Here is a 16973-nt window from a genome sequence, read left to right as displayed (position 1 = left end):
CCACAACTAGAGAAAGCCCTCGCACAGAAACGAAGACCCAACACAGCAAAAATAAATTAATTAATTAATAAACTCCTACCCCGAACATAAAAAAAAAAAAAAAAAAATGCCGGCAGAGGAAATTATAGGGCAAAAATCTCCTTTAAAAAAAATAAAAATAAAAAATAAAATCCAGAGTAATATCTACAAGGGACTGATAATAATTAAGCTGGATGGTGAATATACAGGTGTTCATGTTATTATTCAAGGTGTCTTCTTACACATTATTCTTTTTGTATATTTTATAATAAAACAATTCAAAAGATGGAATGCTCAGAAGTCATGCTGAAACCCTAAACAAAGAATATTAAATGTTGCCATGCTTTCTTAGAACAGTTAAAAAAACAACCATAACTGAAAGGGAACAGGAGGGATCCCTCAAAAGTAATGTCCAAAGTTTAAAACTCCCAATTTTTAAATAACAGGTACTTTGGGGAATTGCACATTAAATTTCCTAAACTGCCTACTGTTTCCAAATTTAAATATTTGTGCATAAACTAGTGAACTTTCCAAGCTCTTTACTTAGTGGGGTTGCTCCCAATCAACATTTTAGTTCTGGTAGTGCTATACAGCAGTGTTTGCAAGTGAAACTACTTGAAATTTTTATTTCAAAACAGAATGGAAAATTGAAATATTAAAGTGCTACTAATAATGATATGATGTAAGTGTCTCTTAAAACTTAAACTACTGAAGCAAACATGAAAACCATTAGATGTCCTGAAAGGGGGGAATCATATGCTCATTTAATTTCAGTGGTAAACTGTTCAAATATGAAAGGAAAAAAATGAAAGAACAAATATACAACTGAGCAAACACATAATTAAAGGGTATACTTAAGGACTTCTGGGATAGGAACTCCACTTAGTGTTTAAATCTATTGTTTGACCTGTACATTATATTTTCATACATTTTCAGGAATTCATTTCCCACTAAAATTGCCAACCACTTTACTGGGAGCAAGAAACCCTAAAAATAATTGATCCAATTACTTTCACTACTCTGTGATTAACATAGTTTCAAATACTGAAGGAAATGACACCAGCCAAAGCAAACAAACACCCCCCACACACAAAAAAATGAACAACAGAAAACCATGGTAATGGAAGAAGAAAAAAAACACTAAGCTAGGAGGGCCTAAGCTTGGCTACTGTGTGATTTTGTGTTTCACAGTACATTAAGAAAGTTAAATCAGACATTCCCTCCTATTTATTAGGTTTAAAACTCTAAGCCTTAAATAAATGCATTGTATTGCATTAAAATAACAGAAAAGGAAAAATAATCTCAGTTGAAATATGTGAATGTCCCACTAACTGCCAAGACTTGAGCTACAGAGATAAATTGGATATGTTCCCCGTTACAGCTGAATATACAAGTTGTAAAATAAAAGCAACATACTACTTTATCAGATAATGCTACCAATGAAATCTTACTGGTTTTAGAAAGGGGATGGAATTTTAATGAATCAGGGCATCTATCTTTGCTTTATTAGGCATATACAATCATAAGTGAAAACAAATGAAACAGATACACTTATATAAATGCAACTGTAAAATAGTATTTTATTATTTTTAATATAGTGCTGTAACATTTCATAATATTGCATACTACTCAAATGTTGGTTTATTTAGTTTGGCAAGAATATCTTCCCCTCATCCCACTTCCCAATTAGAATTTAAAGATGCATTATCCTTTTAGAGATCCATCATATTGGCTCCTAATATGTTACATTTCATAAAACAGTAATGCTCTGAACTAAAATGAGTAAAGGTTAACAACAATTACTTTGATTTCACAGTTTCACAAAGCAGCCAGTAGATTGCTGAATTTAGAACAGCAACAAAAATCCACTAAGACTTTGTATTATAATTACTTTTTCCATAATGCTCCTTGAGAGAAAAAAAAATATGAAGGCAAAGGTAATGCTTTGTCCAACAAAAGTCCTTTATCCAAAAAAATCAATCTTTATCTGCAAATAGGTTTTACAGTTACCAAATGATATGCTGTTTCTGTGCCAACAGATTTTATCACTTTTTTTTGGTTTTTATTTTTTGCTTTCTTGTTCTAGTGCTACCAGCAAGTGAACAAAATGACACTAAAAATTAAGTTCTAGTAACAATTTTCAAAATAAAACTTAGAGTAAAAAAAACCCCAGGGCATTGAGTCAAGTATTTACAAATATAAAACAAGTAAGCATAATTGCATAGATTAGCTAGTAAAAATTCAAATTCAGACAAAAATAAAATACCGAATTTAATTAAATAAATGTAAAGGACTCTTTCAAGTACTCACTTGATTTTTACATTAATGTTGCATGCATTGCCCTCTTACAACATGTTTTCCTTTTGTTTTTTGGCACAGTTTCTCTCGGATTAAAATATAATAAATCTTAGGAAAGCAAGTTGAAAAAAGAAAATTTTTCCCACAAGGGTCAGTGAAGATTAATGAAAATACATTTTGGAGCATTTAAAATAGTACATTTGAAAAGAGTAGTCATATTAAAAAAATTTTTAGGAACGAAGTATTTGCTAGTATTGGTTCAATAAAGTCATCACCACACCAACTATTACATATTACCCCTTGCATTCAAATCTAATCAAATTAATTACCCAAGTAACAGATCCAATGAATTAAATATAATTTTATATATAAAGCTTAAAATATGGTCAAATTCTATACTTAGAGATATAATGCTTGTTTCACTGGCAAAAATTTAAAAATCCTCCCCTCAAAGGTCATTCTATTATTTCTATTATTTTTCCTTCTGTAAGAACTATTTTGTTTGAAAGACTTAGCTTAGAGATTTATTAATGTGACTACAGGGTCCTCAAAAAAAAAGTAGGCACAGCTGGTTAGTTTATGAATTATGCTGCATTAACAAGTTCAATTGATTAGAAAGAGTGGAACACCCTGTCACCTGATACTTAGACTATCTGCATCACAAAAAAGTGTTTATCTGATAAATTCACCATCAATTTGGTGATCTTTAATATAACTACCCTGTTCTTTTGAATATCCATATACTGAACTTCATAACTTCTACTACAATAAAAAGGGCACAGATACAATCTTCTACTTAATATAAAAGAGGTTTGGCAGATGCAGTCAGCATTGTGGACACCATTTAAACCTGTATTCTATAGCTTGTAGGTTTTTAAGTGTCTTGCCAAAAGCTTAGTTTCATGATATTTAATTTACAAAGTGTCATACTATTTAAAAGTACTCCTATATACATTTTCTTCTTGTAACATACCTCTGATTTCCAGCAGAAACATTATAAATGCTATCATAAATGAAATCTTTCTTTACAGAATAGACTATGAATCATATCAAAAAATGCTTTTAGTTCCCATCTTAAAACATCAGTAAACTAATTTTTAAACAAGTATTTTAGGTATACAATTGGAAATGTAAATAGCCTGCACATAACTATAATAATGAAAAGACTGATTCAACAGTACCATATCTGCTTAGAAAACTATCAAGTATAGTACTGTGAGAAAAACACACAGATACACACATATATATGTATCTGTAAATAAATATATATATATAATTTTCTATTGAAACTTTTTTTTAAAGTTTCACAGTATGAAGAGGTTTTTGCTGTTAATACATAAACACATACATTATATTGACGAATCTGATACAAATGTAATCTAATACGATGGTTCATTAACAAGCAGCAGTTTGACCCTCTGAGGATCACCAAAGGGGGAAAAAATCCTAATATAGGGTTCAACCAATTAAAGAATCCTTAGTAATTTTCATGAATATCATCCTTTTGTGTCCAAACCATTAAGTGCATTTAATAAAATTTAACACATAACAAGGTGATTTCTTCAGGAGAATTTTGCCATTCAAGTATCTAAGTTAATTATTACATAGAAAGTGAAACTTTTCAATTACTGCTCTGAAAAATCAGAGAAAGGAATACAGTATTATTTTTGCTATGCAGCACTACTTTAGATTCATGATGGCATCTCTATCATGATGCTCTTTAAAATGAGCAGTGAAAAGATAATAAAACACTATTTCAAAAATGTTAGCATATTTGGTCAAAATACAAAATATACTAATATAATAGCATTTATATGTTAAAAACACAAACATTTAAATGTTGTATAATCATTTTAATGTGTTCAACATGAAGAACAGCTTCTCTCTTCACAATTGCCACATTTTAATTGATTATCAGTACAATATTTCTTCTGTATTTTATAAGTGACTTTTACAGGTATTCTGTTGTAATTTTTTTTTTTGGAAAGTATAACCTATAGCACAGTGATTTATAATTTAAGGTAATAGTTATTTTCACATTCTAATTTAGCTTTTTCTCTGTTTCATGCTTCTGAAGCTCTTTTGTTTTGTTTTTGCTTTGAGAGGTAGATTTAGTAAAGAATGGGCATGTCAAACTTACTGCCAAAATGCAATTATCAACAGCTGTACTGCTAATGTGCAGTTTCCAAGAATGCTAGAAAAATTCAGAACCATTATTGTAATACTTTACTAAAGTTTTCCTTTTCAGGCTTATATTATTAAATAATCTCATAATGTATTTAACTGTTCACAAATAGATACAAAAAAAGATAAAACAATGAAAGACATATATACAGGCACACCAAAATAACAACAAAACTATAATAAAAGGTTGCATAAGGATGGAAACTTTTGTTTTGTTTTGCTTTTTAAAAGTGCATTAACGTCTTTCTTTTTTGTTCTACATAAAAACACATCAAATATTCCTAATGACATTTCAAGAAAGGGGAGATATCTGAAGCTACCCTTTTTAGCCATTAATTTTTCCTCCTACCAAGTTAAAGTTGAAACCCTTCCATTGGTGCTTCCTGCTGCTGAAATACAAACTGTTGTTGGTTTTCATCCACTTGAGGTACGATATTGGAGTCGTCATCTTCTACACCAAAGTAATGTTCAATCAGATCAAAAGCCTTTTGGTAAATTTCCTGATTTTCATGGCTTTGCAGAAATTCGATTTTATACAGGCCTATTAATGCAAAGCATATGTACAAAAACAAAGTTGTTACTCAAATTTCAACATATATTTAAGTCAAAATAATGAATCAATAGCATCCATCAGTCCACTGGCAGTTGGACTGTTATTGTTATCTAATTAAAAAGATTAAAATATAATTTTTAAAGGTTACCTTCCATTTACAGTTATTACAAAATATTGGCTATATTCCCTGTGCTGTATAACACATCCTTGAGCCTATCTTACACCCAATAGTTTGTACCTCTCACTCCACAACCCCACAGGTAACCACTAGTTTACTCTATAAGAGTCTGCGTCTTTTTTATTATATTCACTAGTTTGTAGTATTTTTTAGATTCTACATATAAGTGATATCATAACTTTTATCTAATTTTTGCACATACTGATAGCCAACACTTATGCCCTATACTTCAAGAATGAAAGAATGGCGCAATGTGGTATGAAGAATAAGCACAGGCTGGGGAGTAGGAAGATCATAGACTCCACCCTTCTAGTTGTGTGATTTTTCCCAAATAAGTTTGGTTCCTCTGTACTTTAGTTTCTGAATTTTAAAATGACAGTTTTACATTATGTAACTCCACAAGTTGTTTCCAGAGTAATTGTGCTAAATAAAAAGCACAAAAAGGGAAAGCAACAAAATAAAAATTAAAAAACTAAAATACAAGCAAGCTACCACACAAGTTCTCTCACAGAATGAGCCAAAAGGTATCAATAAGGATAAATGAATACTATTTGCAAATCCAATACAGCCTATAAGTGAAACTGAAAAAGCTCATTTCGATAGTATAAGGAGAATCTACAGCGCTCTATTTTCTTGCTTACAAGAAAATAATCTACATATAAGTCTGGGTGATGCTAAAAATCTTTTTCACTTATTACAGATAAACCTCTTCAATTATATGATTGCAGGATATAAGGAATAAGCAAAGTAGTCATATCTATATACAATCATAGAATAGCCTAAACTCTAGTATAACTTGGGATCAAAATAATGATTGTAGTGAGGAAATATTCTTAAATCAGTGATTGATATCTTTTATTTATATGATGTTTTAACCATTGACATTATATAATTTGAAATAAAGGCAAAGTGGTCTCCCAGGCTTGGTTCAAGAATCACAAATAAAAGCTTGACTCAACCATATAATATAATAGGGCTTAAGACAGAAAGTGAATATTTAATGGAAATATATTGAGAGGAAAAAATACTGATTTAGATTCATGTGTTATCCTAAAATAAATTCCATGTGAGTTAAGTTAAATATTTTAAGACTCCAATCAGAAAAATCTAGCCAATAAATAAAATAATTTTCATCAAATCTCTGTGAGGACAATGACTTTATAAACTTTGAAGGAATAGAATATTAGGCTGAACCATTTATTAATTATAAAAGAACACGGTTTGGGGCTTCCCTGGTGGCGCAGTGGTTGAGAGTCCGCCTGCCGATGCGGGGGACACGGGTTCGTGCCCCGGTCTGGGGGGATCCCGCACGCCGCCGAGCGGCTGGGCCCGTGAGCCATGGCCGCTGAGCCTGCGCGTCCGGAGCCTGTGCTCCGCAGCGGGAGAGGCCGCGGCAGTGAGAGGCCCGCGTACCGCAAAAAAAAAAAAAAAAAAAAAAAAAAAGAACACGGTTTATCTCATTAAATTAAAAAGGCAAAAAGGGGGCCTCCCTGGTGGCGCAGTGGTTGAGAGTCTGCCTGCCGATGCAGGGGACACGGGTTCGTGCCCCGGTCCGGGAAGATCCCACATGCCGCAAAGCGCCTGGGCCCGTGAGGCATGGCCGCTGAGCCTGCGCATCCGGAGCCTGTGTTCCGCAACGGGAGAGGCCACAGCAGTGAGAGCCCCGCGTACCGCAAAAAAAGGTAAAAAGGATGGGAGAAAAGCTGTATTAAAATAAACTATAAAATAAAATTAATTCAAATTTTTACCAAAAAAAACACAAGTTGGTAACTGGACAAAGTATAATAAAGATGTAATTGAGATAAGGAAATACACTAACACATAGAAAATACACACCACTTTCTACATGAAATGAAACAAGAAACACATAAAAGCAACTTGGTGGTACCATTTTACATTGGCTAAATTAGCAAAATCAACAAAACAAGTAAGAGGCAGTGACACTGCCGAGTAACATGCCTTCAGAAAGCAAAATGAGAAAACATATGAAAAACTTAAAAAGAAGTTTGTGCCCAAGCTCAGCAATAATATTCCTGAAATTTTATCCCCAAATATTAACTCAACAGAAGAAAAATATTAATAAATATTATATTTTGTATTATTTGTATATTATTATTTTGTATATTTGTATATTATAAATATTAAAATATATTAATAATATAATTTTAATAAAAATATTTTAAAATAAGCATCAGAAAGATGTTTATTTTGGCATATGTAAAGTACATAACGAATTGGAAACAAACTAATGGTCAACTACAAGAGTGTGGCTAAAACCCCACTTAATATGGCTAAAACAGCATGCAACATTCTCTTTTTATAACATTATGTGGCTATTGCAAATCATAGAAATTATGTATTGTTTGGAGAAAATGTAAAATTTCTCCAAAATGTTAAAAGTAGAACACCAAACTATACATGGACTGCAATTATATCAATGTAAACTAATTCTGCATAAGGACCATGTAAAAAGGATGGTAAATAATAAAAAGAAATTGTTAGGATAATAGAATTAAGGGTAACTGTAAAAAAAAGCTATCAAAAATATTATACTGCTTTTACACAAAATATTTTTATAGAATTAGAGGGGGGAAATGCCTATGGTAGATAATTAAGAACTAACTCTCAACAAAGTGGGTATATAGTGAATGTACCTTAACATAATAAAGGCCATATATGACAAGCCCACAGGTAACATCATACTCAACAGTGGAAAGCTGAAAGCTTTTCCTCGAAGATCAGGAACAAGACAAGATTGTCCATTCTCATCACTTTTATTCAACATAGTAATGGAAGTCCTAGCCAGAGCAATTAGGCAATAAAAAGAAATAAAAGTCATTCAATTCAGAAATGAAGAAGTAAAACTGTCACCATTTGCAGATGGCATATTATATACAGAAAATTGTAGACCCCACCAAAAAACTGTTATAACTAATCAATGAATTCAGTAAAGCCACAAGGTATAAAATCAATATACAAAAATCTGTTGCATTTCTATACCCTAATAACAAACTATCAGAAAGAGAAATAAGGAAAACAATCCCATTTACAATTCCATCAAAAAGAATAAAATGCCTTGGAATAAACTTAACCAAGGAGGTTCATGAAAGACCTGTACAATGAAAACTATGATGAAAGAAACTGAAGAAGACACACATAAACAGAAAGACATTCTGTGCTCATGGATTAGAAGAATTAATACTGTTAAAATGTTCATACTATCCAAAGCAATCTACAGATCCAATACAATCTCCATCAAAATTCCAACAGCATTTTTCACAGAAATATAACAATTAATCTTAAATTCGTATAGAACCACAAAAGAACCTAAATAGCCAAAGAAATCTTGAAAAAGAAGAACACAGCTGGAGGCATCATGCTCCCTGATTTACACACTATATTATAAAGCTATAATAACCAAAACAGTGTAGTATTGGCATATAAACAGATCAGTGGAACAGAATAGAGAGCCCAGAAATAAACCCACACATATATAGTCAATTAATTTATGACAAAGGAGCCAAGAATATGCAATGGGGGGAAAGGACAATCTTTTCAATAAGTGGTGCTGTGAAAATGATAGCTACATGCAAAAGAATGAAACTGGACCACTATCTTACACCATACTCAAAAGCTAACTCCAAATGGATTAAAGACTTGAATGTAACATGTGAAACCATAAAACTCCTAGAAGAAAATATAGGCGATAAGCTCCTCGACATTGGTCTTGGTGATGGTTTTTTGAATTTTGGAGTTGATGCCAAAAGAAAAGACCCCAAGAGCAAAGATAAACAAGTGGGACCACATCACACTAAAAAGCTTCTGCACAGCAAAGGAAAACATCAACAATATGAAAAGACAACCTATGAAATGAGAGAAAGTATTTGCAAATCATATACCTGGTAGGGGATTAATATCCAAAATATATAAAGAATTCATACAACTCAATAGCATAAAACCAAACTATCCAATTAAAAAATGGGCAGAAGATCTGAATGGGCATTTTTCCAAAGGAGATACACAGATGGCCAACAGGTACATGAAAAGATGCTCAACATCATTAATCATCAGGGAAATGCAAATCAAAACCACAAGAAGATATCACCTTACACCTGTTAGAATAACTATTATGAAAAAGACAAGATAACAAGTGTTGGCAAGGATGTGGAGAAAGGGAACCCTTGTGCAGTGTCGGTGGGAATGTAAACTGATGCAACCACTATGGAAAACAGTACAGAGGCTCCTCAAAAAATTAAAAATATAAGTGTTGTATAATCCAGCAATTCTACTTCTGGGCATTTATCTGAAGAAAATGAAAACACTAACTCAAAAAATATATGAACCCTCATGTTCACTTCAGCATTATTTGCAATAGCCCAGACATGGGAGCAATCTAAGAATCCATCAAAGAATGAATGGATAAGAAAATGTATATGTATATATATATATATATATACATAAACATTATATATATATATATATATTCATTCCACACACAGTGGAATATTATTCAGCCATAGAAAAAAGAAGGAAATCTTGCCATTTGCAACAACCTGGATGGACCCTGAGGGTGTTACAGTCAGTGAAACAAGTCATAGGATAAAGACAAATACTGTATAATCTCACTTATATGTAGAATCTAAAAAAACAAACAAAAAAACAAAAAACAAGCTCACAGGCACAGACAGATTGGCGGTTGCCAGAGGCAGCAGGTGGGGGGTGAATTATATGGGTGAAAGGGGCTGCCAAAAGGCACAAACTTCTAGTTTGTACAAGCTTTGGGGAAGTAATGTACAGCAATGGGGACTATAGTTAATAATACTGTATTGTATGTTTGAAAGCTTCTAAGAGAGTAAATCTGAAGAGTTCTCATTACAAGAAAAAAATTTTTAACTATGTTTCATGACATGAACTAAAATTATTATGCTCATTTTGCAGTATATACAAATATTGAATCACTATGTTATATACATGAAACCAATGTAATATATCACTTGTATCTCAATTAAAAAGTTGATAGTAATTATAAATTTTTGACTGCTTACCATATGCTTCTTCAATGAGGGCACAGTATGGATTAATGCCTATTCCATTCTGCTTACATTCTTGTTCTCCAAGACGTAAAATATTTTCAAGTCCATTTAAAGCCACTTGGACTATTTTAGAGTCCATAACAGTCAACAGGTCACAAAGTGGTTTAATGCAGCCTAAGGCTACCAAATACCTTCAGAGTAATTAAAAAAAGAAAAGTGCAGAAAAAACATTTTAAAAGATTTAAATAAATATTATTTATAGCAATGACATGAAAATATTCTTCAGCGAAATGCTACATAAACAATTAAGTATTCCTATACAATCTCAAACATCAAAAAAATTTAAATCTTCACTTACATAGGAACCTGAAAATTCTTACTCTCCTAGTTTCATAATTTAACATAATTAGCAATAAATGGTATTACAAATATTACAAAAAAATACATGCAAACTTGTACTTACACCTGTTTTTGCATAGCATATGCGCACTAAGAATAATGGGCTCAAGGTTTATTTTTGATTTTGATTTTTATGGTTAGTTAGCCCATGAAACACATGGAGTCATATGGGGGTAGGTAGAAATGAAGATGGAGAAGAGACATCTAAATCAAACTTCAGGAAATTTCCCACAAAAACAATTGTAGTTAATGTTCTAAAACATCTGCTATGTTTCAGAAGCATAGAAGGCTTCTAGGAGCAAAACAGGCCATGTTGTGAATAATTTTAATAAATAATGATCACAAAAACTATTCTACTCATTTCCTAATGCTTTTTTCCTTTTCTAGTTGTTATTAGCTCCTTAAAGTAACTGATTTGTTCACTTGGCAAAAAGTCCACATTAAGCATGTCCTGAAGTCCATATTAAATATGCTCTAAAGCCAGGCTGCATGGCTTCAAGTCCTAATTCCACTCCTTATTAGTTGTTTGATTTTTGAGTAACTTCTCTGTGCCTCAGTTTGCACATCTTAAGTGGGAATAATAATAGTACCAAACTCAGAAGGTTGATGTGAGAATACTGCAGGTATTCAGTAACAGTTTCCATCCCCCCACCCCCTGGCTTTTTTAAATGTGCATACCTTCACTGGAGCACTCACTTGCCATATACTATTATTACTGTGACTGATCAAATATAATTGCTGAATGAATAACTATCTCACAGAGTTATAAAGTTAAAGTAAATAAAATACTTGAAAGTATTTGATGCATGGCTGATGCTCAATAATTGAAACGACTTAGCACAACAACTGGCACTCAGTAAATATTAGTGATATGCATGCTGAACCTTATCTGAGATCAAGACTTCTTCCCATATATGTAGAGTTAATGAAATGGTGAAAACTGGCTAGAAAAATAATGATCTCAGTTTGGACACCTGATTCATACTAATACATTTTAAGGAATAATATACAGAACAGACACAAAGATGAAAATAAATTGAAAAAAATACAACTGTTTATAGGTGGACAAACTTTGGGCCCCTAAGCAGATAAAAGTAACACCAGCATTAAAAAAAATACAAGTTAGAACAAATGAAAGACTTTGTTTTATTACTGCTTGTATTCATGACACAAATGAAATGAAAATAATACTAATTAAATCAAAGAAGAGGAATGGAAAATAAAAAGCAGAGACAGATGTTATCAACATGTAGAGATATGAATCTGAGAAAAGAAGATAACAGTACAAATGAAGGCAATAATAGACAATGATCTCCCAATAAGTAGATTTCAAAATCCTCTACGTGATTTGTAAAATGGTATAGCAGCCTGACTTCTTGTTTTATAAATTAAGAAATAAATCAAATATGCATTAGAAAATATTTCCTAAATAGTCACTTCAAGAAACCTAAAAAGTCCCGAGTTTCATGAAGGGATCCTCAGAACAAGAAGATTCTGTAGGAAGTCAGGCTTTTATAGAATTGCAAAGTAGAATTTTGCTATCAAGGAAAAAAGAGTGAAAGCAGAGAATTCCCTGGCGATCCAGTGATTAGGATTCTGTGCTTCCACTGCAGAGGGCATGGGTTCCACCCCTAGTTGGGGAACTAAGATCCCGAAAGCTACAAGGTGCAGCCAAAAAAAAAAAAAAAAAAAAAAAAAGAGTGAACTCAGAAGATGAAAAGAGATTTAGGAAGTGATAACAAAAATTATAATAAATTATACTAATGATAATAGCGAATCTTAGTACAGACCTTAATGTTTAGGCACCATGCCAAAGCACTTTAAATGTATGAATTACATTTAATTGTCAACATACTACCACAAGGTACTATCCATTATTGAATCCATTTAAAAAATGAAGAAAACTGGATTAGAGAGACTAAATGACTTTGTAAAGGTCACACATCTTTTACTGAAGGAACAGGATTTGAAAGCAGGCTGACTTCAAAGCCCATATAGCTATTATTTATATTGTTAGTAAAAGAAACAAATAAATAAACAATAAAAGGCTAGAATCAAAAAGCTATCCTAAAAAAAAAAAAGAATAATTTATGGAAAAATACAAGTGAGATACTATCCATAGGTAAAGCTAACAACCAATTAGGAATGTCTATTTCAATTTTATTTTAAATAAGTGGATATTTAAATTTATTAGCCATTTTATAAAGTTACATGCCTGTGATTTTAATGGCCTAAAAAATACTTAATGCCCATGATAGTATATTTTTCAAATTAACACAGGCTTCTTCTTCAGATTTTTTTAACCTCTGATTTTTCATAAGTAGTCTGCCAAGGAGAATGATGTTAATTATACTTTAAATGAAAAAAATAAACCACTGTGAATGAATAACTGATATAACAAATGCTGTCATTTCATATTAGAAATGCTTATGAAACTAACTTAGAAATAATGTTTTAGTTTCATCAACAAATAAAAAATATGCATTATTTGAAATTTTGTCCTATTTACATTTGTAAAACAGTTTAAAAAATCTGTTTCACACCTTATCTGTTCTGGAGTGCCTCCTGATGTCGCATTAGTTATTGCCCAAGCTGCTTCTTTCCTGGTGCGAAACTCTGCTTTCTGAAGAATATCGATTAATATAGGAAAAATATTTGCATCTATAACAGCCTGAGGAGAAAAAAATAATCATAATCAATACAAATACTATTTTAAAAATATTAAGAAGTAGATGAATTTTGAAACTTGTTGGCTTTAAAATGTCAGACTTTTTGGAAACACCTTTGGAAATATTTTTATTTCCAATCTTCCAACAAACTTTCACATACTTTCTTTTTAAGACTGGAGAATATATTAGCAGAATATAAATTTTAAAGATGATAAAGCACCAGCATATGATTGATCAAAATGCATTAGTAATCAATGACTCAAGGAGCTTGATGGGACACTAATAAATCATTATTTAAAAACTTTGAGAGGAAGATCATTGCCTAACTTATATTTAAGCCTAATGAAATTCAATCCCTTTTTAAAGACTAAATGTTATGTGTCAGGCACCGTACTAGAATGCCTAGTATAAGTAAATGTTATTATTTTAAAGGAGGAAAGTCCAGTTCTTTAAAACACTTTTCAAGAATCTTTTAAGAACCTTTTTTTAGTAACTCACTAAAAAAAATCACCGATAAAATGCTGACTTTCGTCCAAAATGACTCCTGAGATCTTCCTGTTTTTTTCAGATCTGAAAGGTATTTACCTGAATCTGAACTCTATTTCCAGCAGTGATGTTTGAAACAGTCCAGCAGGCTTCTTTTCTGATTGACTCCTTTGAGCTACACAATAAGTGTAAGAGATAGGGTAACGCAAAGCAATTCAAAATTACCTAAAACAAACAACAACAAAAATGGAAATAGAAAGTTTTATTGGAGAAAAACTACACAAAAATATACTAATTATTTGGTACAGATGAACCGGTTTGCAGGGCAGAAATAGAGACACAGATGTATAGAACAAACGTATGGACACCAAGGGGGGAAAGCGGGGGTGGTAGTGGTGGTGGGATGAACTGGGAGATTGGGATTGACATAGATACACTAATATGTATATAATAGATAACTAATAAGTAACTGCTGTATAAAAAATAAAATTCAAAACTTCAAAAAAAATACTATTTAGAAACACAAAAATCATTCTGCATTAAAAATCATTAACTGCATTGAGAAAAAAGAAAAAAGCAATTCCTCTCAAAGTAAAACTTAAGCACTTGCTGTCTTCTACCCTCCCAATTTGCCAGAAGTTGTTCAATGTTGGTGTAGTGAAGTGCCCTGTTCTCAATCCACTCATCTGCAAATAAAAGCAGCGTATTCAGAGGTATGTCCTTCAAGTTTACAAATACATTCAGAGTTCGACTGATACAACTATTTGAAGAGAGATTTAGTGATTGGTCAACAACCATCCTCTAAGTTTTGCCAAATGAAAAAAATATACAGGGAAAAATATATCTATCTATCAACATATCTCAAACAGTCTGAAAGTATCTAATTCCATAACTGTTACGAAACCTTAATGTGTATAAGTCTGTTTGTTTCATTAAAATTTTTACTGTTCCATTTTCCATTTTCCTTTTCTAAGTAAGTATAGTCTGCTTTGTCTCTTTACATTCGTTATTCCATGGCAAGGTTAACTATGTTCCATTTCCACAGTACCCACAATGATTTACATTAAGTTTACTTGGTGAAAAACATATGAAGCAGTGCACCAAAATTCTGCTGAAAACAGTGTATGTTTAGAAGTGCATTTTATTTTAAAGAGCTATTTTAAATTAATAACTATCAATTTCTAAAGATCTACTGTTTGATAACTAAAGTACCTAAATAAGTACCTAAATATGACTTTAAAATATTAAAACTGAAAGAATGTAGATTAGAATAAAAAGGTTACTTTATGATGGCAAACAAAGAAGGATTTAATGTTTCAGAGTTTAAGCTTCTGTCTTCAAGGAAGACCACCCCACATCTGAAGTCAATCTGACAACACACCTTTTGTTTTTGACACCTCACCATCCTCCAAGACAGGCAGACAAAGGCAGACAAAGACACACACACACACACACACACACACACACACAGAGTGAGTTACTAATCTGGAAATGTTTCCTTGCTATCCTTCCTTCCATTCTCATAATCAGTCTACAATTTACTATTAAAGGCCCTTCCATTTCCAACCCCACTTTTAACCTATTTATAATCAATCACCATCTCACTAGCAGTTTCTTTACCAGTCAAGTTTAACGCTTCTTAAACATAACTCACACGTCTGTCTCTGTACCTACAGTCACATGAATTTCTTCTAGTCTGCTGAAATTCTTCTCCACTTATAAGATTTAGCTTTAGTTCCAACTCCTTTATGGAATCTACAAAGATTTCTCAGCACACTGATCTCTTTTTAAAATTTTTATACTATTTACTGACAAATCAGTTCTCAGCAAACATACTACCTCAGGTAATTTGCTTTGTTTCAATATATATTTTCTCCTCAATTGAACTGTAAACCCCTGAAGAGCCGAACTCCTATCTTGTACTTCTTTACATCGATGTAGGTCTAGGATAGTGCTTTCAGATAGAGGTATCTGAGATGAATTGCTTACTATCAAAAATATGCTTACTGTCACACTGTAGATGCCTGCATAATTATGGTAATGCTAACATCTTGATTAATATGTAATCAAGTGGTATGAAACATGATAAACTTCTTAAAGTTCATTATGTCACCAGTTCATCACATTAAAGTCTGAACTCACCTGTGTTTGTATATCATCACCAGTCACAATATTACCAACTGCTCTTAATGCAGGTGATACAACTTTATAATCATTGTGCCTAAAAGTAATAAAAATATGAACTTACATACTATACTAAAAGTTACAGAAAATTTGCAAAAATTGTACAGAAAATTCTTGCATACTCTCTACCCAGAGATCCCATTCAAGTTTTACTAATTATCTCAATAATATTCCTATAACAAAGAATCTAACCCAGAATCATGTGTTGCACCCATGTCTCTCTAGTCTCTTTCAACTCAAAACAGTTCCTTAGTTTTCCCTTTGACAATCACAAGCTAGTTATTTGTTTTTTGTTGTTGTTGTTCAGTGATTAAGACCAAGTTATATGCTTTTGGCTGAGATGTCACAAATGCTATATAGTCTTTTCATTACATAGTATTGGATGGCATATGGTATCTATTTTGTCCATTATAGTGGCACTAGCCTCTGGTCACTTAAGATGGTGTCTCCCAGATTTCTTCACTTTAACATTACTGTTTTTCCCTTTATAATTGTTTTGTGAAGAAATACTACTTTTAGACCATGTAAAATCCCATTCCTTAATCTGCTTTCACCACGAGTTTTAGCATATCTTGATATTTATTGTCTGAATTATTAATAATTATTAGTATTGTTGCCCATGATGATTTTCTAATACTATCACTTCAACTATGTGTCTTTTCTATCTATTGATCTATCTACTTATTTTAGTGTGGACTCATGGATTCCTATTTTATTCAATAAGTTATATTACTACAATTTATTTCAATGCTCAAATCATCCCAGGTTTAAGCAATAGGAGTCCCTTCAAGTGGACTTCTGTGTCCTTTTGACATTTCTCTATTCTTTGAGCACTCATTACTTTCTGGGTTCATCTTATTTTTTTCTCAGTCCCAGCCCTGGGATTAGTCATTTCTTCAAGAACCTGTTAACTCTACGTGGTGGAGAATAGTGTTTAAAAACCAAGATTTATGCATTTGGTGTGCTCATCT

The 16973-nt window shown here is 32.1% G+C and overlaps 1 protein-coding gene across 1 annotated transcript in view; it reads right to left on the bottom strand.

The window, feature by feature from the left end:
* Nucleotides 1–4218: 4218 nt before the first annotated feature.
* KPNA5 (karyopherin subunit alpha 5) overlaps nt 4219–16973 on the bottom strand; it is a 39464-nt gene continuing 26709 nt past the window's right edge. The window contains exons 10-14 of the mRNA XM_081250533.1: nt 15961–16039; nt 13918–14043; nt 13207–13334; nt 10277–10455; nt 4219–5041 (exon numbers count right to left, since the gene is read on the bottom strand). Of these exons, the coding sequence (XP_081106659.1) occupies nt 4854–5041; nt 10277–10455; nt 13207–13334; nt 13918–14043; nt 15961–16039 (700 nt within the window). The 3' untranslated portion in view covers nt 4219–4853. The remainder of the gene's footprint in view (nt 5042–10276; nt 10456–13206; nt 13335–13917; nt 14044–15960; nt 16040–16973) is intronic.

Source organism: Mesoplodon bidens, assembly GCF_964165515.1.
Source record: "Mesoplodon bidens genome assembly, chromosome: 12".
Classification (NCBI taxonomy): domain Eukaryota; kingdom Metazoa; phylum Chordata; class Mammalia; order Artiodactyla; family Ziphiidae; genus Mesoplodon; species Mesoplodon bidens.
The sequence above is the reverse complement of the archived record's forward strand: the minus strand, read 5'-3'. Positions and strand labels throughout refer to the sequence as shown.